The sequence below is a fragment of the Penicillium griseofulvum genome (assembly GCF_001561935.1).
Source record: "Penicillium griseofulvum strain PG3 chromosome Unknown contig_14, whole genome shotgun sequence".
Taxonomy (NCBI): domain Eukaryota; kingdom Fungi; phylum Ascomycota; class Eurotiomycetes; order Eurotiales; family Aspergillaceae; genus Penicillium; species Penicillium griseofulvum.
The window spans coordinates 44,995-72,695 of NW_024467437.1; the positions used below are offsets into that span (position 1 = coordinate 44,995).

The window sequence follows — 27,701 nt, forward strand, 5'->3', positions numbered from 1 at the left end:
GATTCAGACTCACAAGTAGGCAAAATATAAAGTCTAGAAGAGGGATAAGGGGAAACTCCATTTATACCAGGGTTTGTAAGCAATCAACTGACACCGCCAACAAAATGTGCAAAGGTCGTATCATCCCAAAACAGTATAGCCCAGAATGCATACCCTACAAAGCATTACGTCCCCCGACCTTAACCAGCGTTGTTATTCGTTAAATTCGTCAAGGCAATTCAGCCGTTACAGTGACCTACCACTAGGCAATGCCCAACTAGGGGGCAAAAACAACGATCGTCCTTCGTATCACTGTCCGCAATTCACCACCGCCAGATATTGAATCCTAACCCCAGAATGATCCGTGTCTATGTCAACCTACACATTCCGCAGTGACAACGATGTCCCAGATACCATTCATCACATGCCCAATTCATCAATGTCCAATTTATACCCACTCCCACTCAATTTAGCACTGCCGGAGACTGACCACAGCGAGAATGTTCCGTATCAAGACGCGCAGTAAGCTCCCGATCAAGTCAACAACCAATCAAATATACGGCAAGGAAACACGTGTTGTACCACAATACGGGATCAAAAGGGCCTATTCGGAACGGGGATGTCACTGCATTGGCGTTACTTGACAGAGACAATGCCAAGCAATGGAGGGAGGTTTCTTGGCAGTCATCCAAGTTAGCGGAGTCAGTATCACTTTAGAGGGTCTCTGAATGGGCAACTCTAAGAAGTCCTACAGGGTAAGGACAGTGGCCGCCATTGGGGGCCTAATTCGTTAACAACTGGGCGCGTACCTAGGTAGGTGTCTACATGGAGCAATACCAGGAACTAAGTTCAAATCCTCGCGGTACAAAGTCAACAAAATGCCATTTTATACACCATATCGAGGCCCTCAAATCTCTGCAAGCTTTAAGCCCCAGAAGTAAGAGAAACTAAAGCTTTAAGACATGGAGAAGTCCTGAGTCGCTAATATAATTCATTAAGTCAGCCGCGTTTACTCGTCCTGCTTGAAGAGCCTCATGGAGATGCCGCCGTGACACAAATGCACTCACGTGGTTGTAGATATCGAGTCTTCGACAACAGTCTTCTCCGAATATTCACAGAGCGTAAAGCCACTATATCTGTTGTATCACGTGGTGCTTTGTTCCTCAGCCAACCAGCTTTTTCTCATAACTTCGTCGAAACATCTCGTCAACATGGACAAGGTAATAGGTACTGGGAGCCAGGCTATCGACGCTCCCCTCGGGTGTATAGCTCTTCCGCTGATAGGCTTTCTCGCGGAGGTTGCACATCTATCATTGTTAGAAACTAACCGCCTAGATATTATGCTTCTTGACCAACCAAGAAACGGAAAGCATACCTCGTTATAAAACTCTGGCGAGACCGCCGTGCGACTTTCCAGACGCTCATTCAACCGAACCTGCTCCGCGATCAAAGAAGTATCCCCCTTGACACGAAAGCTACATAGAGTGCTAGCCAGACCACCGCCATAGCTGAACATGCCGATGCGCTTGTTCTGTAGTTCCTTACTACAAACATTGCTCAGCAAGCTCACCAGCCCGGAGTAGACACTAGCGGTGTACATGTTCCCGCAATTTGTGGATACTGTAATGGATGGTTGGACACGCTCGAGGAACCTTTCCTTGGTTAGCCCGATGCAAGTCTTCTCAACGCCTTTGTCCGTCAGAGACACAGACTGCTCAATGTCGCGGATCGCTGCTGGAATATCGCCAAAGTAGTTAGGCTGAGTCCGGAGATCGTTGAGCAACAGACGACCGTACGCCTTGGAGACGAGCTTGCAGTAAGGCGCATGGAAGGCGAAATAGTCAAAGGTATCCAAAAAGCTCCTCGCGGGATTTACGGGCTCGTTTGCGAACCCGGCATTTTTAGCCAGAGATTTGGTACGGTACCGTTCGTAGCACTTGTCCAATGCCTCGAGATAGCATGCGTTGGAGAAATATCCATCGACTATGGGGTACTCGGATTTAAAGTCCGGCTTGTAGAAGTCGTAGACGTGCTTCATGTACGTTCCACGAAAGGGCTCCAACACCAGCGGTGCATCGGGGCCAATTAGCATGACTACACAGCCGGCGCCGCCGGTCGGGCGAGCGGCGGGCTTGTCGTACAGAGCGATGTCGCCCGCCACGACAATGGCGTCGCGCCCGTCCCACGTGGACGATTCGATCCAGTTGGCCGCATTCAACAAGGCACTGGTTGCACCATAGCAGGCGTTGTAGGTGTCCACTCCCTCGATATCCGAGTTCTCCCCGAACAGTTGCATGAGAACCGACTTGCAAGATTTTGATTTGTCAAGCAACGTTTCCGTCCCCACTTCCAACCGGCCAATGGACATCGGGTCAATATGGTACTTTGTCATCAGGGACGAGACCGCTGTAAGCGCCATGGAATAGATATCTATGAATGTGGCCAATTATATTAGCACAGCGCACGGAGCATGGGCCATCAAGTCCGTCTGTATACCTTCACGGTCATCACAGAAGCTCATCTTCTGCTGACCCAGGCCAATCGTGAATTTACCAGCACTGGCCCCCAGATAGGTCTCAAGCTCGCTTTGTGGAACGTACTGTATAAGAGAAGTTATGTTAGTTGGCCAATGCCTTCAATTTCAGGTTGGGCACTCAATTATACGTACTCGACTAGGGAAATAAATTTCCAGGGCCTTGATGCCGACATTCTGGACGTTGGAGGGCATATTTTTGACAAATGGAGGCAAAGACCGTTAATCTAGCTTTGGGTTAGAGTTTCAAAATGAAATCCTGGAATGGGAGAAATATTCAAGAAAAGGAAAGAAAGGAGGTAGAACGAGAAACATCCGAGGGATTACCGCACTCGTTATTTGTTCAGCCCGTCGAGCTGCAAAGTACAGCGTTGAGATGAGAATGAGCGTAACAGAACCATCAGTCGTGGTGAAGGGGCTAAATGAAACAAAGCTAAGCGAACGCATAACTGTGACGGCTGCTACCCTGTACATCAGAGCATTTCCCTTTACAAGGCCCAACACTACAAAACAAATTTCGGCACGCATTGTTTCCCATTATGGCAAAAAGTGGATTCTATTCCGCAAGAAGAATTGAATAGGAGCCTACTAAGCGATGTCCATACATGCAGACAGTGACAATGAATGCGGAGTATGACAGTGTGAGTATTTGCAGTGCGGATCAAAGGGAAGGAACTACGAGATGCTAAAATCTTCTGTTGGCCCGCATGTATATAGAACGCAACTCGGTATCTGAAACCTTTTGAGGTTATCACATTGGGGACAAATCAATTAATGTTCCGTTTATCTATTGTCTACATATCCTTTCATATGGTCTCATTTATCGACGGCAGGGTATGAGGCGGTTCGCATGAGGATTATGTTCCCTTCGGGCAAGTTCCGCTCCAGAACCGCGTCGCTTGTGGGAGCTCCAGGTGTGTTGACAGGTATCCAGTAAACTAAGGTTATTCCCATCGACACGATAAAAACCCCCCTCTTAGGACATGCGTAGACCTATATGGCTCGAAATAAGAGCGTATTACAGATAAGACGTATGGGACCCCGAGAGAATACCTTATCACTTTGATACCTGCAACATAAATCAGTAATCTATTTCCTTCCTGATTAGCCGTGAGGGTCAAACTTAGTGGGTCTTTTTAGACCATTTTTTCCCATTTCGCTATAGAAATTGTTTTCCTTCCCGGCGACCCATTACGTGCACCTGGATATTCAGTATTGACCCGCTGACAAAGAGCTTTCGAAACTTAGCTGCTGAGCTGAATCTATTTTTTTCCCAAGGTTCCACCCTTCTCTAAATACTACCTCGGAGCTCGAGATGTGTCAACGCACGACGCGACTGAATAGAAGAAAGCACGACGGAATACGTTCCGCAGTGATAACGATGTCCCTGATACCATTCATCACATGCCCAATCCACCACATGCCCAATTCACCACATGCCCAATTCACCACATGCCCAATTCATACCCAGTTCCCTTAACTCAGCACTCTCAGAGACAGCTAGCTCTACAGTTCTCCCCGCCCATATCCCGGAACCTGAGGATCTACGTTTAAGAGACGCGCACGCTAGTAGCTTGCCCGATGTCAGGAAGACGACCGAAGATATTCCGGTAGAGTTCAGTGAGAATATGACCGTCGGCGCGGAGGGTGGGGGATATGTCTTTGCTTTGGGCGAGGAAGCCTATTGTGCGTTTGAGAAGACGGTCGAGTTTTCCTTTCTCGACGAGCTCGTTCAGACTCGACTTATAAGTCGCAGCTAGGACGAGCATATTGCCGAATTGACTGCAAAGAAATAATGTTAGTACTATCTCTATATATGTGATACAGGTGTCAGGGGATTCCTTACGCATGGGCAGTGCCGAAGATGTTGGTAACCACTAACCGATCTCCACCCAAACCGTCAAAGGCCTCCGTACTCTTGATAGCAGATTTGATGCAGATATCACAGGCAGCTCTCAGCTTTCTCGGTATATTATTCAAACTGACTTTTGGAGGCTGCCACCCTGCCGCCGGTATAGAGCCATTGTCACTGGGTGAGTCAAATAAAAGTTGGCCGAGTGGACCAGTGCGTACACCTGTGTTGCCGTAGTGCAGTGCATGATAGAGAAGAGGTCGGTGGATAATATACCGAGCACCGTAATACTTGGCACGCATACGAGCAGCGTTGATTTCGTTTGCTGGCGGGTCGGCATCGTCCCACTGCATACTTTGTGGTAGGCTTTGGCGCCAGCGGTCGAGATTTAGACTCAACGCCTCTTGAAGGGTAGAGGACCAGTTTGTCTGGCCTTGCGTTTTGGATTTGTATAGACATGTATGAACTCGGTTTAGCAATTTGCGTAGGTGAATTTGAGCAGAATAATACATCATTACCATAGTATTGATGTGATCGTTTGGTTGAATGATTGACCATTTGCCTTTCGGAATCGAGATCCGACCCTCGAGGAGGGAGATACCGCTCGGTGGAATGTCCAACTCTGCGAGAAGATCGCTCTCTAATTGTAAACAAGTCCAGTATGCGAAGTTGTGCAGGTCCCGCGTAAGCCCCTCCTCAAGCTGCTCATATCGCTTAGTTCTCACAAGCACCTGGCAGGCTCTGCAGGCCTGAGAAATCCAACTGTGGCTCTGGAAAGGATGGGCCAATTGACCCATATAAAGGCCAGCAAGCAACGCGGCATGAATATGTTCTAGATCGTTTCCACCCTGTAGATGACCTAGTATTATGGTTGCGTATCCATAGAGGGTCTGGCCAGGGAAAATAGGCCCAGAAAGCGGCACACGAGTTTCGCAAATAGCCCCAAGGGCGAGGCAAAGCATGACCAAGGCGTTGTCAATGTTTTTACCGACTCGTGGCCGCGGCGGGTTGGCATTGGTCTCCGTAAGCTCGCCATGTATGCGCAGGCTTTTGTTTAACGGCGTGCTTTGAACGGGTGGCAGACCATCGCAAGATGGTTGCGTGTCATTCGAAACTGACCTCGCATAACACAGGATGAAGCTACGGACCATGGTGTCGAGTTCACCCTCCCTAAGAAACGGGTGAAGCTTAAACATATGCCTGCGGTAGCTATTGTAGTAGCGCATAGCGGTCGTAGCATCCAGCTTCAAGTTGCCAAATTCGTCGATGTCAACATCATCATTCGATGCTGCGCCAGCACCCTGTGGACTGGTTGTTTTAGGGCCATTGGAGATGTTTCCCGTGGGTACTTGACGATCGTCAGCAGAGTATGAGAACTCGCCTTGGCCGAATATGCTGATCAGCCCGCGACTTTCTTCGAACTGCATGACATAATCCTCGCTATATAGCAGAGGGTGTAGCAGCTCATTGACTGCCGGCCACCCCAGTAGCTTGTGAGCTGCGGTAGTGTGCTTCAATGGAATAGAGAGCTCTCCCTCATCCTCCTGACCTTCAACCCTATTTTGGCTGAATTCCGAGCCAGTCGGAGCTAGGTTTGGGTCAACATTACCCAGATTGCTAATTTGGTCCATCAAAATTTCGCATTTTTTCTCAACATGCTTATCCAGCTTATTGATCTGTTGTAGCATAAGGTTCAGCTGCGTATCCGACTTTTTTTGGGGCATTCTGTAGACACAGGGAACATTGTAGTATTGACAGTGATCACAAGTCGGGCGTCCCTCATCACATTTTCTCTTGCTAACTCGGCACGATCCACAAGGCTATGCAGCTTATATTAGTCCAAAATACCCATAGCAATCTGTTTTCTCTAATCTCAACATACAATTGTAGCTCTGCGTGGCGTATGCTGATGTGAAGGAAATGTATGCCTAGCACTGCTGTACTGATCCAGGGTCGCACCCGTATTACCGCGGTAATCAGATGAGTCCTTTACTAGTTGCTGGTGGGAATTTGGATCAGGGCGAACCAGACTTGGCAGTGAATGCACAGACGTATCGGGGTACATGTTAGAGTTTCCTCTTAGCGGGTGTGAAACTGTCCGTAGAAATTTGTCGGAGTAGCCGTTTGCTGGGTCCGGATCCGCGTGCGTATAGTGCCTTCCTAGGGGAACAGTCAGCATCCGATCAAGCGAGACAAGGTTAAGAGCCGAGGCTGCAAGAGAAATAGCATACGGTCCTCGGAATTGACAGACTCAGCGTTGGTATCCTACGTGACGAGTTTAGGAACATACTAGTAGGTGAAGGGAGAGGATACACTGACTTGGAGCGGTTCCATCTTTGGTAGTTGAAAGTCTCGGTGTCCGGCAGACACTACTTTTGCTGAGGTGGCGACCGGCGTCTTATAGAAGAGAACGGGCTCCGCCAATTACGCCCAAGTCTTCTTTCAAATTTCGCAAGTCCATATAATCCCAAAACGGAATAGCTCGGAATGCATACCCTACACCAGACCTTGAATGTCTCCATCCACTATGTCGGTTAGTTTAGCCAGTGGCCTGCTTCCGTGCTACCGCCTCCCTATATTCTGATCCTTCTTACGTCCTCGGACCATAATGATCGGCATGCTCTTGCTTTTATCTTTGGTGATGCTATGTGACGTGTGTTGTATTTCTAACTTGGCGCAGTTCTGCCACCGAATTCCTGATTGTTCTAGTAGTTAGGTAGAAGATAATATCCTCCATAGCCATACCAATCATTGAGAATCGAACGGCCGAAGGGTTTGAAATACAGGTTGCCGTTTATACCCTTGCATCCTCGCTATTACACGGGATGATTAATTATGACCTGGGGCTCGGTTGCAAACCCTAAAACAGTATAGCTTAGAATGCATACCCTACATAGCCATTATTCGGTACCCAGATACTAACACCTAATTTATTTATTTAATCTCTCAAGGGCATTCTATATGAGATATCATATGATGTACAATCTCGTTAACATAATATTTTATCTTGAATAGCGAAGATTGAATTAAGACGACATCCATTTACTCTGTATTGGTCCCAAATACCCTGTGCAATATGTCTTCCCTATATCCACGTTGGCCCAAATGCTGCCAGCGCTTTCTTTGTACCAGGTAGCCTTCGAATTTCCTCATATTCAAACCATCCCTTTGTTTTCTTCCCTCTAGATTCAAAAAGAACATGTAGTTTTGCAGTGGCCAAAGCAGGGTTCTCGTAATACTCGATAGCTAAAACTTTGGTTACTTCTCCCCCCGGTATCACTGAATAGCCTGTGTCGTCATTTGGCAAAGCGTCAAGAGCTCCCTTGCGCTTCGGGTTTTCTCCTTGAACAGACACTCCACCACGATGAAGGCATATGCCTGACGGCCCGCTTAACTGCTCTTGTGTGCTCGGATAGTAAACGTTGCCCGGCTGGGTCTCAATTCTTGGGGAATCCGGTAGTTCTGTTGGGTAATCTTCAGTGTCGGCCTAAATAGTCAGTCGATTTGGTCGTACCCGCCAAGGAGAGTTTCTCTATACCTTCGCGGCCCCGAAACACACCATTAGCAGTGTGAATATATTGAGCCTTGGCATAAAACGGTGCGCAGATATGTTTGCCATAGTTGATGGGTGGTATTTGGATCTGAAGTTCCCTAGCAAGACGTATTGTTTATATATTGGACCCATGATCGCAAAGATACCCATTTAAGGGGCATGCATCTACTGTCACAGTGTCTGGGCGGGCCTGAATTTCAAGAAACCAAGTTCGCCGGGATGCATTCTATGCTATACCCATTTGGTCACCTTCCAGGTTTCTGAGTCAGCGACAAAGTGGTCTTAAACCACCTGAGCGACTCCCACTTCACACATCGACAATGCCAGCTCGCCGCAATCCACCAGTTACTGCGGAGGGTCTGCTTCATGACCTATCCACTCAGATGGGACATTTTTTAAGGCTTTTAGAGGTCGACCTCTCCCCGGCAATTGCGGAAGCTAGCACAACCAGTGAATTTCCAAGTTTGGTGGATTTTATTTCACAAGGCACGAATACACGTTTATGGATCCTACGCCTACAAACCATCTTTCAATGGTCTTCTCTAGCCTTGGAAGAGGAAAAGTGGCTACGGACGCAAGGACTAGTCCGTGCACACCCTGGAAGTCAGGTCCGCGGTGTCTGGTCGATGCCGTCTTTCCTTCGCCACCTAGGGCAGTCGAACGATCACAATGCTTGTAGTGCCCTTCAACAGGGGCGAAAGCTTAGGAGGTTTGAGATTGAGTTCGGTGAGGGAATTGCAATTCTGTTAGCCCCGATCTTGCCTACTTTTCGCCGATTATCCCTTATCGAAGAAGCCAAAGCCATGCAACTTCTGAGGGCCAGCCATGTCAACATTCTTGTTAACGCGCAACGACTTCTGCCTTTAAAGTCCAAGTATCAAGCATTGGTAGTAACTCAAATCTTTTCCTATTTCTCTCGACTAACGCAGTTCTCTAGGCCCCGCGTCTAATCAATACCTCCGATGCCCTAGGGCGGGCACGAAATGCCTAAAGCGCCATGAACTCGAAGACTTCTGGCCCGAGCATGTCACGCCCCATTGGTTCGCCACTATTTCCTTGCCAGACAAAAGAGCCCTCCGCAGGGACTTCTAATTCCATTCTCACCAATCCGTTCACAAAAAGGATTTCGTTTCGCTGCAGCTTCCGCATAACGGGTCGGGTCTCCCGTATTTCCTCTTTCGGTAAATCGGGAGGGTAGAGCATGAACGTCACCCTGGTTTCGTCTGTATCCGAAAGATCTCGAAAGATAGACACCGCATTACGAGATGGGTGGGCAAGCCTAGTGCCCCATGTGGAGTGGTTTTCGGAGGAGAGAACGATAACAGGACCTTGACGAATGAGAAAGTCAACTTCGCCTATAGCCTCCTTGATCTTTCCAGCGAACTATGATTTGTCAGTAATGGTTCAATAAAATGCTTTATCCTACCCACTGCGTCGCTTTCCTCGGTCCCGCATCGCAAAAACTGCCCACATGTGTCTGCATCTCCTCTCCCATAAACAAAAGGACCTTGTTCTCTTTTTGGTTTCAAATGTAGAAACCGCTTCACCTCAAGTTTTATATCGGCCCCGTCAGAGGAAGCCGATAACACGACAAAGCCAGTGGACTCCATTTCCGATGGATGTTGCTCACGGTAACCGGGCAATCTGATCTGCGCTGTTGTCATCTTTGCGTTCCTGTACCAGGGTCATGCAGTCCAGTCTAGCTTGATCGAGAGTAGTCGCAATTAAAATAGAAGGAAGAGGGATAAAATAGCAAGACAGCGAGGCACAGAGCTTTATATATTTGGCATGTTCGAATCCGAAATATTGCCAGAATTTCCCAAAAAAGATATACTATACTAGACAAAGTTGTTTGAATCTATCATCACGGTTAATGAATAGTTACGAACGCAACCGGGGCATCGTACCGAGTTCCCCGTTCTCATACTGTTTTTCCATTTTCCTGGTGGATAACATGTCTTCAATTAGGCTTAATTCATGCTGTGTCAAGCCTTCAACTTTCTTTACACGGCCAAAATATGCCGAGGGCTCTAGACGCAAGCTCTTGACAAGCTTAGATACGTCGTCTTCTTCTATATCAAAATTAATCGCGCTTAGTCCTTCTTATAATTATCGAGGGTCTCACCTAGCTTTTAAAGTCTTGCAGATTGCTTCTTAGGTTTTACAGATTACTTCTTACTCTCACTAAACGTTGGCCGCTCTAGCGCTTTCAACATTTCCTGCCGAGCCACTGGACTAAACTTCGAGAAGACTAAGCGGTAATACTTAGTTAATTTATACGTATTGCTGTATCGAATAGTGGATATTTTGAACAAGATACATATTCTGTGATTGCAAAGAAATTGCGAGGGGAACCAGGACGCAATTATATCTTGTGGCTAGCTGGTTTTTGATTACACACGAGAAGAGGCATGCTTTCAAAGGAACTTTGGGAGTGGAAGATTTTTGATTAATTCATAAGCAGGAAAAGGCAGTCACTATTGGGGAATCAGAACTGCCAACATATTTCCCTCGAATCGCCCTACTATCCCTCCATGTAATCTTGATGACTAGCGAGCTTATGATATCTTGATAAAGGCGCGATACCGGATACAGATGGAGAATTAAAACACTGTATGTATTGCGTCACACCGAGAGAGAAGATAGAGCGAAGGAAAGAGAGAGAAAGAGAGGAAAGGAGATAGAGCTATCAAACATAGAGCACCAAGGTTCTGTCACATGGTGATGCCCTAGGCATCCAACATATCTCCACTGTAAAGATGGAAGCGGAAATAATAGAAATAAGCTGGCTCTAACAAATGGAGACGGGGAAAGTTTCCGCTTATAGACTGAAGCATGCTAGTAAATCTGCGATATCTCCAAATCTAACTCCGGGAGTGGTGAAATCTCGCCATGAAACCTCAATGAACCAGAAATTGTACCCCTGCCCAAGAGTCACCAGTGTGCCTAATTTCAAAGGTAGATCACATCTATAGGCATGTTCTATCTGCCTTCCATCTATCCGAACAAACACATCCGTCTGAAGTCGTTTGGCTAGCTTTGCTGGGTATGCGTCGATGTCGTCAGCACACTGTATATCCCAATCTAGAAATTGCAACACAGTCTTTCCTGCCGGCCCATGGAGAGTCGAGTCTGATGATGTCTTCATCATTCCAGTATAGGTCTGAGCGATTGAAAACATTGGGCCCCAGTTAGGAAATAATTGTTGACAATTATTTGAAAGTTCTTGGGTACATGGGATAGCAAAATATCTTGCGCCCCATTTTGTAATGATCACAATCGGCACTGCAATGGTTGGTTAGCTAGAGCTGGACCCTATTTGGTACATCAAACAAACCTTGTGTGTCATCAGAATGGCAAATTGTCCACGCGGGGTTGATATTTGGAAATGGAGGCGTAAATTTCGGTGGATAGAAACCCGGGGATAGCACATATTGCGGCTCCTTGATAAGAGTGGCGTCGAGATCTGGCGTGCCAAATGTGATGGGGCTGGACTGGCCCATGAAGAAGTTTGCTTTCTGTTTTGTAGAAAAGAGTTATGCCTTGCGAGATAATGTGATCTTGAATCACTGTTGATAGAGTGAGTTCACGGGATATAAGAGTTGGTAACTCTATATACAAAGTTCGAGCCCCGTGATAGATGCTGAATATATGCCGTGTATTATAGGGAACACTCTACGCTCTTTGAGGAATCCAAATCCGAAGACGCTATAATAGATTACTGCCAACCATAATTCTCGGATCTCTAATTGAACCTGCGCGAGGCGGGGCGGGCGTGGTTCTCTCCGTGTGTTGGGCGATGTCTACGCTGTGTGCGATAGACGTTTTTGTTTCGTGAAACTAGAGGATATTACGAAGTCATAGCACTGCTGTGGGAACATCAAGTAGTGCTAGAAAATCAAATCTGCGGCCTTCGTAAACACGAGACGAATACGATCGTAATACCATGGCATAATAGCTATACTGTTTTGGGATTAAGTGGGATACTTTTTCAACGACTAAGGAAATAATCTAAAATATTATACTGTCTTTCTGGTCATCACAACTGTAGCGGGCGTAGCAATCTCCCTTTTGTCTCTCACCCAGTCAAGGGCATTCGAAACCGCCTTCTCAGGGTTGCCTCTAAAACCCATCAGATAGTAATTAACCTCCGCTGCAGTTAACTGACTAATGGAAACAATCCGTATAAACTCATCAGAGAGGTTTGCTATGCTATTCCCCCGTTTCGACTGATCGTTTGATTCTCTTGCTCCACTAAATGGTGAGATAAACGAAGATCCCTCATCAAAAACTGTATGGAAGACTTGCTTGACGCTCATGGTATCCAGGAAGTTCCCGTCGTTCGGCTAGCAGGGATCGTGAAATCCTTTCTAGCTGAGCTTTTATCAAATTGCTCTTTCGTCATCCAAAATTTCCACAAGATGACGCTATGCTGCCAAGGCCACACACTTGACACGTCTCTCTGGCTTTGCTTACAAACACCGCCATGCATGGACGGGCAGGGGTCGTTAACCGTGCGAAGGGCCCATTAACGCACCTCTTCGACAGGGACTGTTAATCGGGCGAAGGAGCCAAGAAAACACACTTAACGCAGCTCTCACATACGCATAACAAGAAATACATGTTGGAGTATATGTTTAAACAGACCTTGAATAGCACCCAAAGCGCTGTAAAACACGGAGGTAGCTTGAAACCGGGTGCTAGGTGCATTGGCTGGACAGTGGAAGATTTAGAACAATTACCGTGCTGGTATATTTTGTGGACCTATTCGAATAGTAATCTTGCCTCCAGCAAGCACTAGTAGGAAGTTGTGATAATTTTTTTGTTTGAGGGGCTTTTTCAAAATAACAAGGAATAAAACTGACTTTACATGCAGCCGGCTAGTGCAGAATGACTGGACTATACCGCTCACATGTGGCCAATAGGACCGAAATTGTGGGCAGTTCTCTCCGTTACGAAATGCTTTCCCGAAGTAGTTAATTAAGCAGCAACAATTACAAATTTTATCAATAACTGTGTGCACGATTTACTTGTTTCACAAATGCGTCGGATATCCATGGACCTGCCTTCCGGGGTCTGGGCGTCTTAAGTGATCGTGTTGAATGCTATGTGATTGGCCATCAATCTCCGATTATATAAAAAACCTAAGCTAATAATCAGTCTGTCATCCAATAATTAAGCGCTCAGGTCAGCGCATCTCGCCGTGGCAACCTACGTACGGAAGCTTCACCTATGTTGCAAACGCACGCCAAGCAATGGCAACTGCTAGTGCACGGCGTCTTCTACAGCAGCTTTGGCTGAGAAGGCTGCACACCTCAACAAGTATGCAACGTTGACTGTACTGGCGCGCACCTGACCATTTAACGATACTACTCAGGGCGCAGAATGAAACTATAAATTGGATGATATCGCCAGCAGAAGTGCATACCGTCAATCGCCACGAATATACAAATACTTCGCCAAGTTGTGATTTTAAATCGCAATCGATCATGTCATTGACAAATCTCAAAGTCAATGGACTCTATATCATCCTTTTTATTCGGAATCATCCACCAGTTCAGAACGATTTCCACTGGGGCCTCTACTTCCATCGTCATCCCGACACTGGCGGCACAAAATACCACATTACGCAGCAAGGTAGTGGCTGGATGCCTGGTCATGGACCTACAGCCGGCGTCTTCAAATCCTTTCTTCTTGTCGGACTTATCAGAATTGCTGATGTCCCTGTGGGATATGAAGGTCACTTGGATCGGACTATGAGGACATACGATAATCAGTTAAATGTTCCAGGCATCACTTGCCGTGTTTGGCTATTTTGGGTCCTCGCTCTTCTGCAAAAGAGCATCAATGGACAGGTGATTTTGAAATGCAGCAATCTGGGATCGCTGGAGACCGAGGTCAAGAATTGGGGAAATGCAAACGCTATGACTGCCGCAAACAATGTCCAGCCGCGGCCATTGGCAACTTCATCTTTGTGCGGATTGTAAAGGCCCTTTTCAAAGATCAAGGTGTGTTAAGTCGCCTGAAATCCATTGGAATTGCAATTTGCTAAATACCAGCGCAGCTAGTAGACGGGCGAGCATGCCTTTCGATAAGCCCAAGTGAAGCGGGATTACAAGAAATACCACAAATTCTACGGTGGAAGCTATATAACGGCTCTATATTACAATAATATACGTCTACTGCCTCTAAGATATACTCTTGATCTCGCGTATTGTAGTTGAAATTTGATCGGTGGACACTGATTGAAACAAATTAAGGGAAACAACCACTAACAAAGAGGCCTGTAAGAATAATATTCACCAATAATAGGAAGCACCTGTCAGAGAAGTCAATGCGTTTTCAGAATCCAGCTCTGCTAGATATGATTCGCCACCGAGTTTCATCACAAAGTTGTACCACCAAAAGTCTTCCTGCGTGAACCTCAATGCAGTAGTGAAGTCCCAATATTCAGGGTACCAACCTGCCGATTCCCAATCCAAAAAGCCGGTGATCTTGCCTCCTTGCACCAGAATGTTATGATGCTTTAGATCTCCGTGGGTAAACACAATACGATGGCGCAAGCTTCCCATCATTTTGGCGCGATTCAGTGCATCTTTGTATTCCGTATCTGATGAGAAGCCATCTGACCAAGCGGGCCGTATGAGATACTCATTAAAGTCTTCCTCTGACTCAAATGGACCGGCAAAATGACCAGGAAGGCGGACACTCCTTATTGAAGTACCTTGAAGAGAACAAATCCTCTGCCCGTCCCATGGGCTCGGCCACCCTCGTATGATCTTCAGATAGCCTTTGAGCTCTTCTAGAACTGAGTTTCGGTCCTCGTCGCTGAGTGCTTCGTAGGCTCGGCCCAATTCTTCACCGGGCACGCGAGTCATAAGAATCGAGACCGGTGCATGGGGTGTATCAGGGTGCTCACCATAGCAAATCACCCTTGGAACTGGGAGACCTGCACTTCGTGCAACCTGCATAGATAAAACTTCCTCGATCCGAGTACCATCGGACCATTTCAAAATCAATCCGAACGGAAGCTGAGCAATCTGATTATCGTAAGAGACTCCGACCCAGTTGCAATACGACCGAGAAAATCGTCTGAGATATTTGTGGAGAAAACCCCAAAATTGTAGCAGTCGTGGGTGCGTTGGCCGAGGAGTTGATGGCATTCGGTCATTAGAGATTGGTCGGACGTTGTCTGGCCATGTAAAATCAGGCATGAGACAGCGAAATATTAACCAAAGTTTCATTGTGAGCATAGACAGATTATTGCAGTGACCAAGCCAGTTCGAAGAGGTAATAAGGAATGCTCAGGTGGAAGAGTATTGGCAGCGTCAGTTCTAGAATGCCAGCATAAATAATGGGGCGGTGTATGGTAGATCACATGATAATGAATATATCACTAAGGCTGTCAGCATTGTATATAGTTTAGCCATAAAAAAGCCCTTTCATACAACAGACTTTACATTATTTCAACGTGACAGTGGATTCAGAAGTCAAGGTCCCTTGGTGAAAGGAGTAGCAGTGAAGCAATTACGCAAACATGGTGAATTGGCGTGTCCGCATCTTCTGCATAGAATTGGGGGAACATTGAGTCAGCTACTTGGATTGTCAGGTGACTAGAACTCGCGGGCGACTCAGCAATCGAGCTTGGGGTAGTCATGTGACTTCGGTCTTTTAATTATCCAACGCCTAATTTGAATCGGGCATCAACCGCATCTGCTCTCGCAGAAGGTTCTCTGCCCCGCTGCGTTGATTTAATCAACCCGCTGGCCCCGCACCAGACTGAACTTTTCAACATACTACGTCAGGAAATAGCATTCTCTCTTCAAGCTATCATTTCTTCTAACTTTTGTTGGAAGCAGTTGATCTCACAATCAGTTTTGCTCACGTATCTTGTCTGTCCAGTCCTCGACATTCCCCAACGCCATGGCGCGGTCCTCAATAAGCCCTTCGGCGCTCTCTAAGTTGAAGGAATTGGCTTCTTGGCTCCAAACGGCCGAAATGGAGGAGGAGGAGAAAAACACCTTCCGATGCGTGGACAGCGATCGCCATGTGAAACTGCGTCCACTGCTAGATGAACTGGGATATCGTATTAAGGTGAGAGGATCTACCAGGTTATGCTGCTCAGTAGCTAATTTTTGGCAGGGCCATGGTTATACAATGTATCGTATAACCGGGAAAGCTGCAATCAACGTAACTCCTAAACACCGGTCGTTCTTCTTTCCCCTCACTATCGGTTCAGAAAAAGACGCACCATCGAGCGAGCTGCAAGTGGCAGGCGAATCGCTCACCCCAGGTGATTTCATCCACTATACTAGTCCTTTCGTCCTGAATACGAAGTTGGACTTTCTCATCGTTCTATTACCGGACCCAGGTGAAAACTAGATGCTACCTGATCATTGGGCATTGAAGGTATTCTTCACACGGGTCAGATTGAATGCAAACTATTATGTATATATAAGCCCGCCAGTAAAATATCCATCATTTCTGTGATAGTCGCCCTCATCTTGCGCCATAAACCTCGAAGTGTCGGGTATATCTGTGAGTGCTAAGTCCAAGCTTGCTGCACAACTTATCGGTGGCATCATATCAAGCATGTCCGGGAAGTCTGCGCGTGCCTCGGGATCGATCGATGCCATCAGATCCAGCGCGTCCGGGAAGTCTGCGAATGCCTCGGGGTCAATCGATGCTATCAGATCCAGCGCGTCCGGGAAGTCTGCGCATGCCTCAGGGTCGATCGATGCCATCAGATCCAGCGCGTCCGGGAAGTCTGCGCGTGCCTCGGGATCGATCGATGCCATCAGATCCAGCGCGTCCGGGAAGTCTGCGCGTGCCTCGGGATCGATCGATGCCATCAGATCCAGCGCGTCCGGGAAGTCTGCGCGTGCCTCAGGATCAATCGATGCCATCAGATCTAGCGCGTCGGAATGACTTGAGAATGACATTAGTGCTGATTGATCTTTTGGGGTATTGACCGGGATGCCGAAAAACAGAGAGTCACTCTCTTCGACTGCTTGTGGTGTAACTTCCAGGGTTGAACACTGCAAATCCTCAAAAGACCTCCGATATTCGAGTCTGCGGGCCTTGCTCGAATTCTGCCTATTGGCTTCACTTTCATCTACTTTGCAAAATGGGGTCAACATTTTCCATGCCGTCTCTGGAAACCATTCATTTACTTACCGTCTTCGATTTGGATCTGGCTTCTTTCTCTCTTTTTTTTACTTCTTTTCGCGGATGTGGTTAGACGTCGCCTAAGAGAATTTTGTGGCGGCCGAAACTGAGTCCACAGATCATTGGAGATGAAATCGCCCAATTGGTCAAACCCATTTTCCGTCACAATCTCATCAATACCATCTTCACGAAATTTGCTGATCGCAGGGGGAATGCATTTTGTAAAATGCCTGTCCGTATACCTAGGCCTATATCAGCGATTCTTGATCAAAGCGTTCGGATCTAAGGCCAGCTCACTCTCTCTCCGTGATGTCCAAAGGCATCGCAAGCAAATAACCTGGACCACCTAATTCCGTCGCCCATCTATCATACTTCCGGCCAAGCCTAACGAACTTATTCAGGTACTCCTTGAGTTCATCTTGGCCCAATCCTAGTGACGGTCTCTGGCTTTTTATCTGTGTGGCGAGATCGGAAGACGCGTTCCTGCACCATCTTTCTCCTGTGTGGTAGTCCAGATCAACTGCCAGGAGGTAAAAGTTACGCAGTTCGAATCGACGGTACAGTGCAAACAGCTCGGCATATTCTCCTCTTTCATAAATCTCGAGGAATGCCGACGGCAACCCACCGGCCGTTTGAGTAGAATTCCGGCGAATTTTACTGTAAATATCCCGCGGATCTCTCATGCACTGCGAGAAAACTTCCTGAAGCCTAGGCGATATTGACACTCGGCGATTTGTAAAATTTGTGTTGTCCAGGTCACGATGATGGGAGTTTCTTTGAGCTTTTTTAGACTTGTCACTATTGATAGATTCGACATCGTTATTGCTAGATACGTCATCGTTATTACTGGATACGTCATCGTCGTTGCAGGATTGGTCGTCGTTATTGCTGGATTCGTCGTTGCTCGTGCTAGCTTCCTTGCTCTTGGTAGATAGGCCACCACAACCTTCGCATTGCTGCCTTTTGCTGGTAGGGTCAGGTGGTGATGCATGGTCTGAAATAAATAGCAAGTGGTTCTCGATGCTGCTCTGAGTAGAATATTCGTTGTCTTGAGACGCACCGTTGGCTGCCTCTTTTTGTTCTATTTGACGTCTGATGCTGAATAGTCTGTGAAGTGTGGACATCGCAGGCGGACACAAACGCTTGAAGTATACCATGCGGTCCTCAACAGAAAGTTCTGTCTCAATTTTGTCAAGAACACGATCAAGTTGAGTGAGTAGTCCATTGAACTCAGTATCAAGTAGCTTGAGGTTGTTTATGATCATCTTGGCAAAAATTTAGGCATGAGAGAATAGTCCAAAAGGGAGAAAGTGGAGGACCACAGACTAGCTGTTATTTGCACGGGCCTTGCCTGCATGATGCCGTTTCGAGGAGGCCCAGGCTTGAGGACTAAGCAGGGGACAAATGTTTAGCGCAGGTGCACGTGTTGTACAAAGGGTGCTTGCAGAAGCAGGCTAGAAATGCTGGAAAAAAAGTACATTAGCTAAAGCTGTCTCTTCTTAGAACAATATACACCAAGAGAGGTACCTAAGAACAGATATTGTGACGACAAAGATGAGGTCTACAAGAGTGAGTGTTTGATAAGTAGGGTTAGTTTGGTTGATATGTACTATTTGCATTGGGATTTATGTACAAGCATGGGCAAATCAGAAGGGCTGTAGCGAGTCTACAGGGCGACAAAGCCACAAAAACGAATTGAACTGAAGACATCTCTCTTTTGGGGCTGTGTGCAGATGCCAAGGGACTACGTGTTCCAGAGTCAACCTGTAACCCAATCATATCAAGGCTCTCGTCACCTGAGGGGGTCAGTGCGCCTGTCCTGCGACATGGGGTGAATCTCACCCTAATCTCACCCCTGATTCTCACCCTGTCTATAGCATACTCACCCTTCTCACCCCTGGTCGCGCGACTGTAAAGCGGCGCTCACCCATTTCTCACCCTGGCGACACCCACCCGACTATTGACTGCGTATAAGCCCCTCGCCGGTGAGTTAGTAGTGGGGTGGGTGACCTCCAGCGAATTTATATTCAATATCAAATTTGATTCTCCTAGGCGGCCCTCCTTCTTTTCCTCTCCTACTGTCATTTGAATTCTAGGAGGACATGAGTCAACCGGTAGAAATTAGTACCAGAGAGTTGTGATCAAAACAACACGGCTGTGAGAAAAAAATCAGTACGGGAGGGGAAGGACACGTCAGCGGTTCAGGGACGTGCAGGATATTCAGGTGTAGAATAGTGGTGTTCAGGGCATTCAGGTGAATGGGCTGAATGGACTGAAGAGTAGGGCGGCAAGAGGGGATTTCCTAACGAATCAAAAAATAACGGGTGAACACCGACATACAACAGTGAGGATTCGCTGGTGGTCACCCACCCAACTACTAACTCACCGGCGTGTGGCTTAAGTACGGCTGAGCGGACGGGAAGCCCTGTTTTCCACACCCTATGGTCGTATGTGCTTGATAGTATCTTGGGGAGGTTGATATAGTATATAGGCGTTATTTAACCGATAAGGATGAATACGCCAAGGATACGGAGGGGGCTGAGAAAATTGAGAAGCGGGAGAGAATCACCCGAGCGCCAAGGCCGCATTGACCTATACGAGCTGAACTTGAAACGCTTTGACGCTTGGCATCTGCACGGAGTATATCTTCAATACAAATTTATTATTGTGGCTTATCGCCTTGTACACTCGCTGACCCTTGGCATCTGCACGGAGTATATCTTCAGTCTGTATTATTGTGGCTTTGTGGCTTATCATGCAGAATCACTACCATGACATGTCTATACTACTTGAATCGTGCAGATATCATTTTACCAAAGCGGAAACCCTTTCGGTGTATTAGTCCGAGCTTATCTTTGTCACAAGATCTTAGTTTCTAGGTCTAGGTCTAGTATATTCTTTTAAGTTTTGTATATCTCACTTAACGAAGATCATAGTATCGAATAGTATATACAGTAAAAGAGCTTAAAAGATGTACAAGGGTCTAGAATCTTTTGAGTCAACAGCCCTGAGACCTCGGTACTTGGGCCCCCTTTCCCCACCTCCACTGTGATATGCATACTCCCCGCTATCTACATTTCTGACAGCCAAGAACTTATCTCCGGAGTCCGGCGCATGATACTGATCCCGTTATATGGGAATTCTACTACCTTCCCCTCTTTCGCTCTTGTGTTACTGTCGATCCCCGACAACCCAAAACCAAACAATTTTGGGATATTCAGGGCGTGTCTCGCGTGGTCGAATCAGCAACATGCAGACGGCTCGTACCGCTCCTACTTATTTCATCGCGTCAATTTCTACCATTGAGACACATCATGGAGAACATGTGCGGCCAGAGACCTAAAAGGGTTGTTGTTATGATAGTTAGCTACAGTGTCCAAAACCCTCCGAGGCATACTGCATTGTTCCCACAAAAGATCTGCAACTACAAGGGACTAGGTACTCCGCATCTTTCGCCACTACTATATTCTTCAAGCCCTAAATTACTGTATAACCGGCATAGAACACGTGCCTTCTGGCGCTCCACAGTTAGGACCCTGAACCATCCATCGGACTCCCGTCGGGCAAAGCCTCCCAATTAATCTAAAGTTAGTTGTACAATCTCACAGTCACGCCTTCCGCATTAGACTTCCCTGGGCGCATATTGGCATTGTGTCGGCTTAATTAATGGAAGAATGATCATTTCCTAAAGCGATGGTTTGGCCCGTTCAATCGACTCATTCTCCGTCAAGGTCCGGCAGATCTCATCACCAGGCTCTGAAGATGAAGATGGTGTTGATCCCGGAAGGCCGCCGGCGATGGCCTCTTCTCCATCGCTGAATATGTTATAAAAGGGACTCGTTGCTCCCAAGTTCAGAATCCTCATCAGCATCTTCCTGAGTCTCATCAGCATCTTCTTCATCTATCTCTTCCAACAGCAATCATGGGTTTCCTCAAGGTCCTTTCCACCTCGCTTGCGACTCTGGCAGTCGTCAACGCCGGTACTCTCCTTAGCGCCTCCCACGGCGCCGAGGTCGTTCCTAGCTCCTACATCGTTGTCATGAACGATGACGTTAGCGATGCTGACTTCCAATCCCACCGTGACTGGGCTGCTGCCGTTCACGCTCGTCTCTCCAACGGCAAGCGTGGCATCTCTGGACCAGGCAAGAAGTTCGACATCAATGGCATGAAGGGATACACCGCTACCTTCGATGAGCGCACCGTCAAGGACATTGCCAGCAACCCTGCTGTATGGAATCTCATTATCCACCTTGATTCAAGTGTTGCAAACTAACCCGCATTGGAAATATAGGTCAAGTACATCGAGCCCGACATGATTGTCAACGCCACCGAGGACGTTGTCCAGGCCAACGCTCCTTCATGGGGTCTCCCTCGCATCTCCAGCAAGAAGGCCGGTACTAAGGATTACACCTACGACTCCACTGCCGGAGAGGGCATCGTCGTCTACGGTGTCGACACCGGTATTGAGATCGACCACGCCGACTTTGGCGGCCGCGCCGAGTGGGGCAAGAACTTTGCTGACAGTGATGACACTGATGGCAACGGCCACGGTACCCACACTGCCTCTACTGCTGTTGGCACCAAGTACGGTGTTGCCAAGAAGGCCACCATCGTCGCCGTCAAGGTCCTCGGTTCCGATGGCTCCGGAACCAACTCTGGTGTCATCTCCGGTATGGAGTGGGCTGTCACCGACGCTAAGAGCCGCGGTGCCACTGGAAAGGCCGTCATGAACATGTCTCTGGGTGGATCCTTCTCCCAGGCCATGAACGACGCCGCTGCCAACGTCGTCAAGGGCGGTGTCTTCCTCGCTGTTGCCGCCGGTAACGAGTCCCAGGATGCCAAGAACAGCTCCCCTGCCTCCGCTCCCAACGCCTGCACTGTCGCCGCTTCCACCATCTCCGACGGCAACGCTGACTTCTCCAACTTCGGTTCCATTGGTGAGACCTCCCCTTCCCGTAGAGCGAAACATACTTTTTAGAAAAATATACTAACGGTATTACTATAGTTGACCTCTACGCTCCTGGTGAGGACATCACCGCTGCCTACCCCGGTGGTGGCTCCAAGTCCCTCTCTGGAACTTCCATGGCCTCTCCCCACGTTGCCGGTGCCGCCGCCTACATCATGGCTCTCGAGGGTGTCTCGGCTGACAAGGCCTGCGCCCGTCTCGTCGAGCTCGCTCAGGAGGCTATCACCGATGCTCCCTCCGGCACCACCCCCAAGCTTCTCTTCAACGGTATCGGCGCATAAATGCCTTTATCGCTTGGCGGATGATTACTGGCGCCGTGAGTGGCCTATGTATATATTCTTGGGCAAGCTTTGGCAAACCCAATCCCCGCCATATTTACGCGTCTTAAACGCTTGATTGTTTGGATCCGCATACTTCCCTTTTTGGTTGCGGAGATGATTTATAAGTAGCTGAGAATCAGGAATTCACAGTTTGAACAGAACTTTCTTCTTCTTGCATTTGTAGGCACCACTAGCACAGTCAAAGAATCTACCTAGTAGAAAAAGAACTTTGTAATGCTTCTATATTAGAAAGCAGCCTTCTAAATAGGATGGCTTATAATACATAAAGACGCTATAGGTATAGAGGACGTTATATTTGGCTATGCGGGAATATCCGCTCGGGTCATACGAAGACCAGTACCATGTAACCGTGCCAAGCTTGCACTAAGACTACTACGAAGCTTGATCATCTAGTTGACAGGGATGGGTAGTATAAGGTAGAAAGTAGAATGGGATGATAAAAGTTCACCGGGAAAAATCGACATGCTCCGAGGTAGTATGGGATCCTTGATTTATCCTTTCAAAAGGAGCCTTGGCCTGTCCTTTTTAACCCGACCGTATTTCGTCAAAGGTCAAAAGCTATTGGAGTGCATTAGGTGTAGGTTTAATTTGGAAATGAGGTATAGCGATATTTTCATACCACCCACACATATTAGCTTTATATAAAAATCGGGGTAGCATCACTCAATCATCGGCAGATATGCATTCAAAGCAGGTGATCTAGACTGTCGGCTGAGCTTCACTGTAAGTAAAATAGGCACATATATATCCATGGTTTGATATCAGAGAGCATTCTTCTATAAATCATGTTTCTCTGCCGGCTTCACTTTGCATCCCTACTGATCTAGTCGAGCGGCTGTCGCAAGGCCGCCAGCACCAGCATCTAAAAGAGTCAATATTTTCTTTCGAGGTAATCTTACAGCAAGATGTATGAAATACATGCACACAACACAGACTGATGGGGCAGGCATATCTTTTTGCAATGCTCTGGAAGGTTGGCTCTCACATTACAACAAAACAAATACAGTGGCCAATTTGGCTATAGATTCACAGATCATATCTGGTTCATATGACTTCCCTAACATCTAAGGAACTCTATATATTGACTCTTGTGTCTTGGTGATGTGCGTAGCACGAGCTCACCGCTCCTTTTGATGCAATGTAGCATGCCACTAGATTTTTATGATTCATGGAAATATATATCCCGTGGTTTTCATTGATTGCGAGGAAATCAATTATAAATCAAATGAGTATACTCGACATTCCAGGCTCTTCGTACAACAATACAGCCCACCAACATGTAGGGAAATACGAATGACTTTGGGGGAGTCACTATTTTGGGTGTTGATTTTAACATCAGTTTACCAAAGGTATTTCGTGATATTTTCCAAGTTTTTGCCCTCTGTATAATGTTAATGCATTTCAGTTCATATCAAGTAAGAATCTCTACTTCAGGCTGCGCACTGCTTTCTGACTTTGCAAGTTGGAAAGTTGGTCCCTAAACCTCATAGACCATGTTACATGTTGTACAAATCAACGAAGATGTGCAGATAACCCCGTGCATAACTCAGATTCATGCCGTGTAAGTTGAGGTTCTGCGTAGCACAAGATAGAATCTTAATTCGGGAGTGTAAGTGTATATATATTGAGAGAACTGAATGATGAAAAGCATGTAATTGATCCTGGAAGACTATTTCTTTCTTCTATTCTGTGGTCAATTTCCATACATGAATAACTATTCTAACTAATTCTTACTTGGTTTTCGACGTGACAACACATTTCCACCATGACTAAAACAATTGATGTATTCCGGGGATCTCAAACCGGCGCGATACAAAGTGACCAAGTCATCCGTTCAATGTCTCCACGGGACGCTCTAGTCGAAATTACTCATGGCAGTATTTGTGGCTCGGACAAGTTTTATCTTCGCTCATCTCAAGTTCTGGGTCATGAGAGTGTTGGAATTGTGAGAGACGTTGGATCCGACGCCCAGAATGTCAAAGTCGGAGACCGGGTTGGACTGGGGTATGTGCAAAAGACTTGCGATGAATGCCAAAAATGCAAAACAGGTATTAAATAACAAATCAAACCTCCAATTTGTCATAAATTCACGATTTTAACTGATGACAGGTTGGAATCAGTACTGCAAAACGAGGGAGGTTTATGGAAAATCCGATATAGAGCGCGGGGGTTTAGGATCCGCAGCGGTTTGGGACGCAAAATCTCTCGTCCTTATACCTGACGAATTGAGCTCAGCCGAGGCTGCTCCGTTGATGTGCTCGGGTGCTACCGCTTGGACTGTCTTGACCAAGTACGGAATCAAACCAGGCCATCGGGTTGGAATCCTGGGTATTGGTGGGTTGGGGCATATGGCTATCAAATTGGCAGCTGCCATGGGATACCATGTTATCGCTCTGAGCGGGTCAGACTCTAAAAGAGAAGATTGCATGAGCTTCGGAGCCAAAGAGTTCTATGTGACTAGTGCTGACGAAATCCGAGGTGATTATCTGCATCTTGGGCTGAAGTACTTACTCGAGCTAAGCCTGTTGCATAGATATGGAACCTCTTGACCATCTACTTCTATGTGGTTCGGTCTCTATCGACTACACATTGTACGTCTTGGAACACATTACTAACCGGAAATAGGTTTGTACTTCAAATTTGATTGCCAACTAATGTTTGATTCGCCATAGTGTTTTCTCGCTCATGGCGACGCATGGGACTATTTACCCTCTAACAGTATCTCTCACACCAGTGTCGATTCCGATGACGCTTATGATTGACAATGGTCTTCGGATTCAGGGATCTCTTGTTGCTTCCTCACATGATATTAGAGAGATGCTGCATTTCTGTGCTGAGAATGATTTGGCACCTGTTATTGAAAGATTCCCACTTTCTAATGAAGGAGTTCAAGAGGCTATCGAGGCGCTCAACACTCAGTCAATCAGATATAAAGCAGTCCTTTCGGCACATGAATGAGTCGCTTTGATTTGAACTGAGCATCAATAGCTACAACCAACATCTCTCCCGGGTCCCATTCCAACATTTGATTATGTCCTATTCCATTTTTAGTCAGAATACCGATCCCTAATGAGTACCGGTATGGATTATATACACCCTCTTCTTTAGCTAGGTGGTTACACAATGCAAATGAACTTGAAGGCAACATCATTCTTATTGGTGCAAGTGCCAATCAGAATAAGTGCGGGACTTTTGTGACGTCACAACAATTTCGTACATTGTGGCAATATTGATGTGACCACCTTCTAGTCTTCCTCTAGAAATGCACGAGAGATTTAATGGGTTATATTGTGTTAGAGTGGCTATTTTGGTGGTGTCAAGCTTGCAGATCATGTGTCTTCCGAGTTTCTCTTGCAGCGCCCAGGTGCACATAGAGACTAACAAAGCACAATTGTTCTTGCATATAGATAACAATTGACTATATCATGCAGATTTACTTGAATATGTTTCTAAACCTCCTGTAAGACGTGCTTCAAACATGGAACCTTCCACTGAAAATATATTCCATATCATCGAACATATTGTTCCGTGTCAGCATATTAGGGAATACCCTGGTGCGACCGTTAACGGCCAGGCTGATGGCTTGCAACTAGCCGTTAAGCAATACATTCCCCTGGATAATCCCAATCCCGAACCTGGCGATGTGACTATATTGGCCGCGCACGGCAATGGGTTTCCCAAGGTAAGTTACACAAGGAAATATTCTGAACGATGAAAACTCAATATTCTATAGGAACTGTATGAGCCACTGTGGGAGGACTTACATAAATCCTCAAAATCCGAAGGATTCCGTATTAGAGGAATTTGGATGGCGGACGCATCAAACCAGGGACAGAGTGGTGTTATTAATGAAGGATTGCTTGGAAATGATCGTAGGTTGACTCTACCAATTCTACTTTCCTACCCAGCTAACAAAAAAAGCGAGCTGGTTCGATCATTCCAGAGACCTTCTCCATCTTATCAATGTCAAGCGATCTGATATGCCACAACCTTTAGTTGGCATTGGACACAGCATGGGCGGATTACATATGTAATACATGATCATCCCGTTACTTTTGCTTTGCGTCTAATTAACTCTGATTAATTAGGGCAAACCTCAGTTTAATTCATCCCCGACTTCTCCACAGTCTTGTTCTCGTGGAACCTGTCATCCAACCCGAAACCAATGAGATAAGCACCGCACTAGCAAACCTATCTTTATACCGCCGTGACCGGTGGCCTTCCCGCGAGGCAGCAGCCAAAAAATTCCGCGATAGCCCATTCTACCGAAAATGGGATGAACGAGTACTACAGCAGTGGGTGAAACATGGACTACGCAACACCCCGACAGCAATATATCCCCTGGACACCTACCTACGATCTGAGACTGAAAGGGAAGCCATGAATATTACACTGAAGACAACACGTCAGCAGGAGGCCTTTACATACATAAGGCCAACCTTCGACCATACAGGACATTTCGGCACCCACACGACACATCCAGACCTTGATAAAGCAACATCGACCCTATTTTACTGCCCCGAGCCAGGTAGGGTCTTTGCACAGCTTCCATTTCTCAGACCAAGCGTGTTATACATATTTGGCGGCAAATCAGAGGTGTCCCCTCCTGTTCTGAGAGAAGACAGGGTCAGAAATACCGGCATCGCGGTAGGCGGCAATGGAGGTGCTGTGAACGGTCGTGTTCGGGATATTTGTTTCGACCAGGTTGGGCACCAAATTCCCCAGGAGGTGCCTCGCGAGTGCGCAGAGGCTATATCTCGCTGGCTGGGACCCGAATTAAACCGCTGGCATGAAGAAGATAAGGCTTTCCGCGCCGAGTTTGATCGAATGAGCCCGGTCGAAAAGGTAACTAGTTGCGATCGATGGAAGTACCTTTTGCCTAATCCGTACCGCCGTGAACAAACGTATGGCAAATCACAGCTGTAAATCGGCATGATTTCATCATTTCTGTGGGTAGACCAAGGGGTATAAATGGTGGTTATACTATGAGATGATACACGGGTCACTTTCATATTGGGTCATTACTCTTCACTCTTGTCGTCCTTTTTTTTCTTCATAATTAGATTTCGGTATCATGCTGTATTTATATCTTGTTGAATTACAATTGTCATTCATGCTGTTCTTTGCAATCGAATTGACTGATCATCCGTTCCTAACTGAGCTGAGCATTAGTACTAAAGAAAAGGATTGTTTGAAAATACGCAGCTTGCCACATAAGCATGATATACATTTAACCGTGCCAAGAGCCCAATTCCAAGTTCTTGTTGTGAGTGGAAATGAGAAGAACTCGCTAAACCTCGCTAACACCC

At 46.8% G+C, this 27,701-nt stretch overlaps 9 protein-coding genes across 9 annotated transcripts; 4 read left to right on the top strand and 5 right to left on the bottom strand.

Annotated features, from left to right (window-relative positions):
* Window positions 1-1,142: 1,142 nt before the first annotated feature.
* erg13A (putative hydroxymethylglutaryl-CoA synthase) lies at window positions 1,143-2,707 on the bottom strand (the record flags this gene model as incomplete). Its single annotated transcript, XM_040797041.1, has 4 exons — window positions 1,143-1,286; window positions 1,355-2,409; window positions 2,476-2,578; window positions 2,648-2,707. 4 exons carry the CDS (start codon window positions 2,705-2,707, stop codon window positions 1,143-1,145), a joined length of 1,362 nt encoding a protein of 453 aa, XP_040649852.1.
* Window positions 2,708-4,062: 1,355 nt separating this feature from the next.
* Window positions 4,063-6,698, bottom strand: PGRI_093290 (fungal specific transcription factor domain-containing protein; the record flags this gene model as incomplete). The annotated part of the gene is made up of 5 exons (XM_040797042.1): window positions 4,063-4,294; window positions 4,359-6,040; window positions 6,247-6,524; window positions 6,596-6,629; window positions 6,684-6,698. The coding sequence occupies 5 exons, from the start codon at window positions 6,696-6,698 to the stop codon at window positions 4,063-4,065; spliced, it is 2,241 nt and encodes a 746-aa protein (XP_040649853.1).
* Window positions 6,699-8,904: 2,206 nt separating this feature from the next.
* On the bottom strand, window positions 8,905-9,527 carry PGRI_093300 (uncharacterized protein; the record flags this gene model as incomplete). Its single annotated transcript, XM_040797043.1, has 2 exons — window positions 8,905-9,300; window positions 9,348-9,527. The coding sequence occupies 2 exons, from the start codon at window positions 9,525-9,527 to the stop codon at window positions 8,905-8,907; spliced, it is 576 nt and encodes a 191-aa protein (XP_040649854.1).
* Window positions 9,528-14,216: 4,689 nt separating this feature from the next.
* Window positions 14,217-15,080, bottom strand: PGRI_093310 (Aminoglycoside phosphotransferase; the record flags this gene model as incomplete). Its single annotated transcript, XM_040797044.1, has 1 exon — window positions 14,217-15,080. The coding sequence occupies one exon, from the start codon at window positions 15,078-15,080 to the stop codon at window positions 14,217-14,219; it is 864 nt and encodes a 287-aa protein (XP_040649855.1).
* Window positions 15,081-15,840: 760 nt separating this feature from the next.
* On the top strand, window positions 15,841-16,299 carry PGRI_093320 (uncharacterized protein; the record flags this gene model as incomplete). Its single annotated transcript, XM_040797045.1, has 2 exons — window positions 15,841-16,011; window positions 16,060-16,299. The coding sequence occupies 2 exons, from the start codon at window positions 15,841-15,843 to the stop codon at window positions 16,297-16,299; spliced, it is 411 nt and encodes a 136-aa protein (XP_040649856.1).
* A 62-nt stretch (window positions 16,300-16,361) lies between these two features.
* On the bottom strand, window positions 16,362-18,350 carry PGRI_093330 (uncharacterized protein; the record flags this gene model as incomplete). Its single annotated transcript, XM_040797046.1, has 3 exons — window positions 16,362-17,032; window positions 17,095-17,327; window positions 17,383-18,350. The coding sequence occupies 3 exons, from the start codon at window positions 18,348-18,350 to the stop codon at window positions 16,362-16,364; spliced, it is 1,872 nt and encodes a 623-aa protein (XP_040649857.1).
* Window positions 18,351-21,007: 2,657 nt separating this feature from the next.
* On the top strand, window positions 21,008-22,332 carry PGRI_093340 (S8 family peptidase; the record flags this gene model as incomplete). Its single annotated transcript, XM_040797047.1, has 3 exons — window positions 21,008-21,313; window positions 21,377-22,022; window positions 22,091-22,332. The coding sequence occupies 3 exons, from the start codon at window positions 21,008-21,010 to the stop codon at window positions 22,330-22,332; spliced, it is 1,194 nt and encodes a 397-aa protein (XP_040649858.1).
* A 2,033-nt stretch (window positions 22,333-24,365) lies between these two features.
* On the top strand, window positions 24,366-25,350 carry PGRI_093350 (uncharacterized protein; the record flags this gene model as incomplete). Its single annotated transcript, XM_040797048.1, has 4 exons — window positions 24,366-24,396; window positions 24,502-24,870; window positions 24,926-24,983; window positions 25,065-25,350. The coding sequence occupies 4 exons, from the start codon at window positions 24,366-24,368 to the stop codon at window positions 25,348-25,350; spliced, it is 744 nt and encodes a 247-aa protein (XP_040649859.1).
* Window positions 25,351-25,870: 520 nt separating this feature from the next.
* On the top strand, window positions 25,871-27,318 carry PGRI_093360 (alpha/beta hydrolase; the record flags this gene model as incomplete). Its single annotated transcript, XM_040797049.1, has 4 exons — window positions 25,871-26,074; window positions 26,126-26,264; window positions 26,314-26,422; window positions 26,481-27,318. 4 exons carry the CDS (start codon window positions 25,871-25,873, stop codon window positions 27,316-27,318), a joined length of 1,290 nt encoding a protein of 429 aa, XP_040649860.1.
* Window positions 27,319-27,701: the final 383 nt, after the last annotated feature.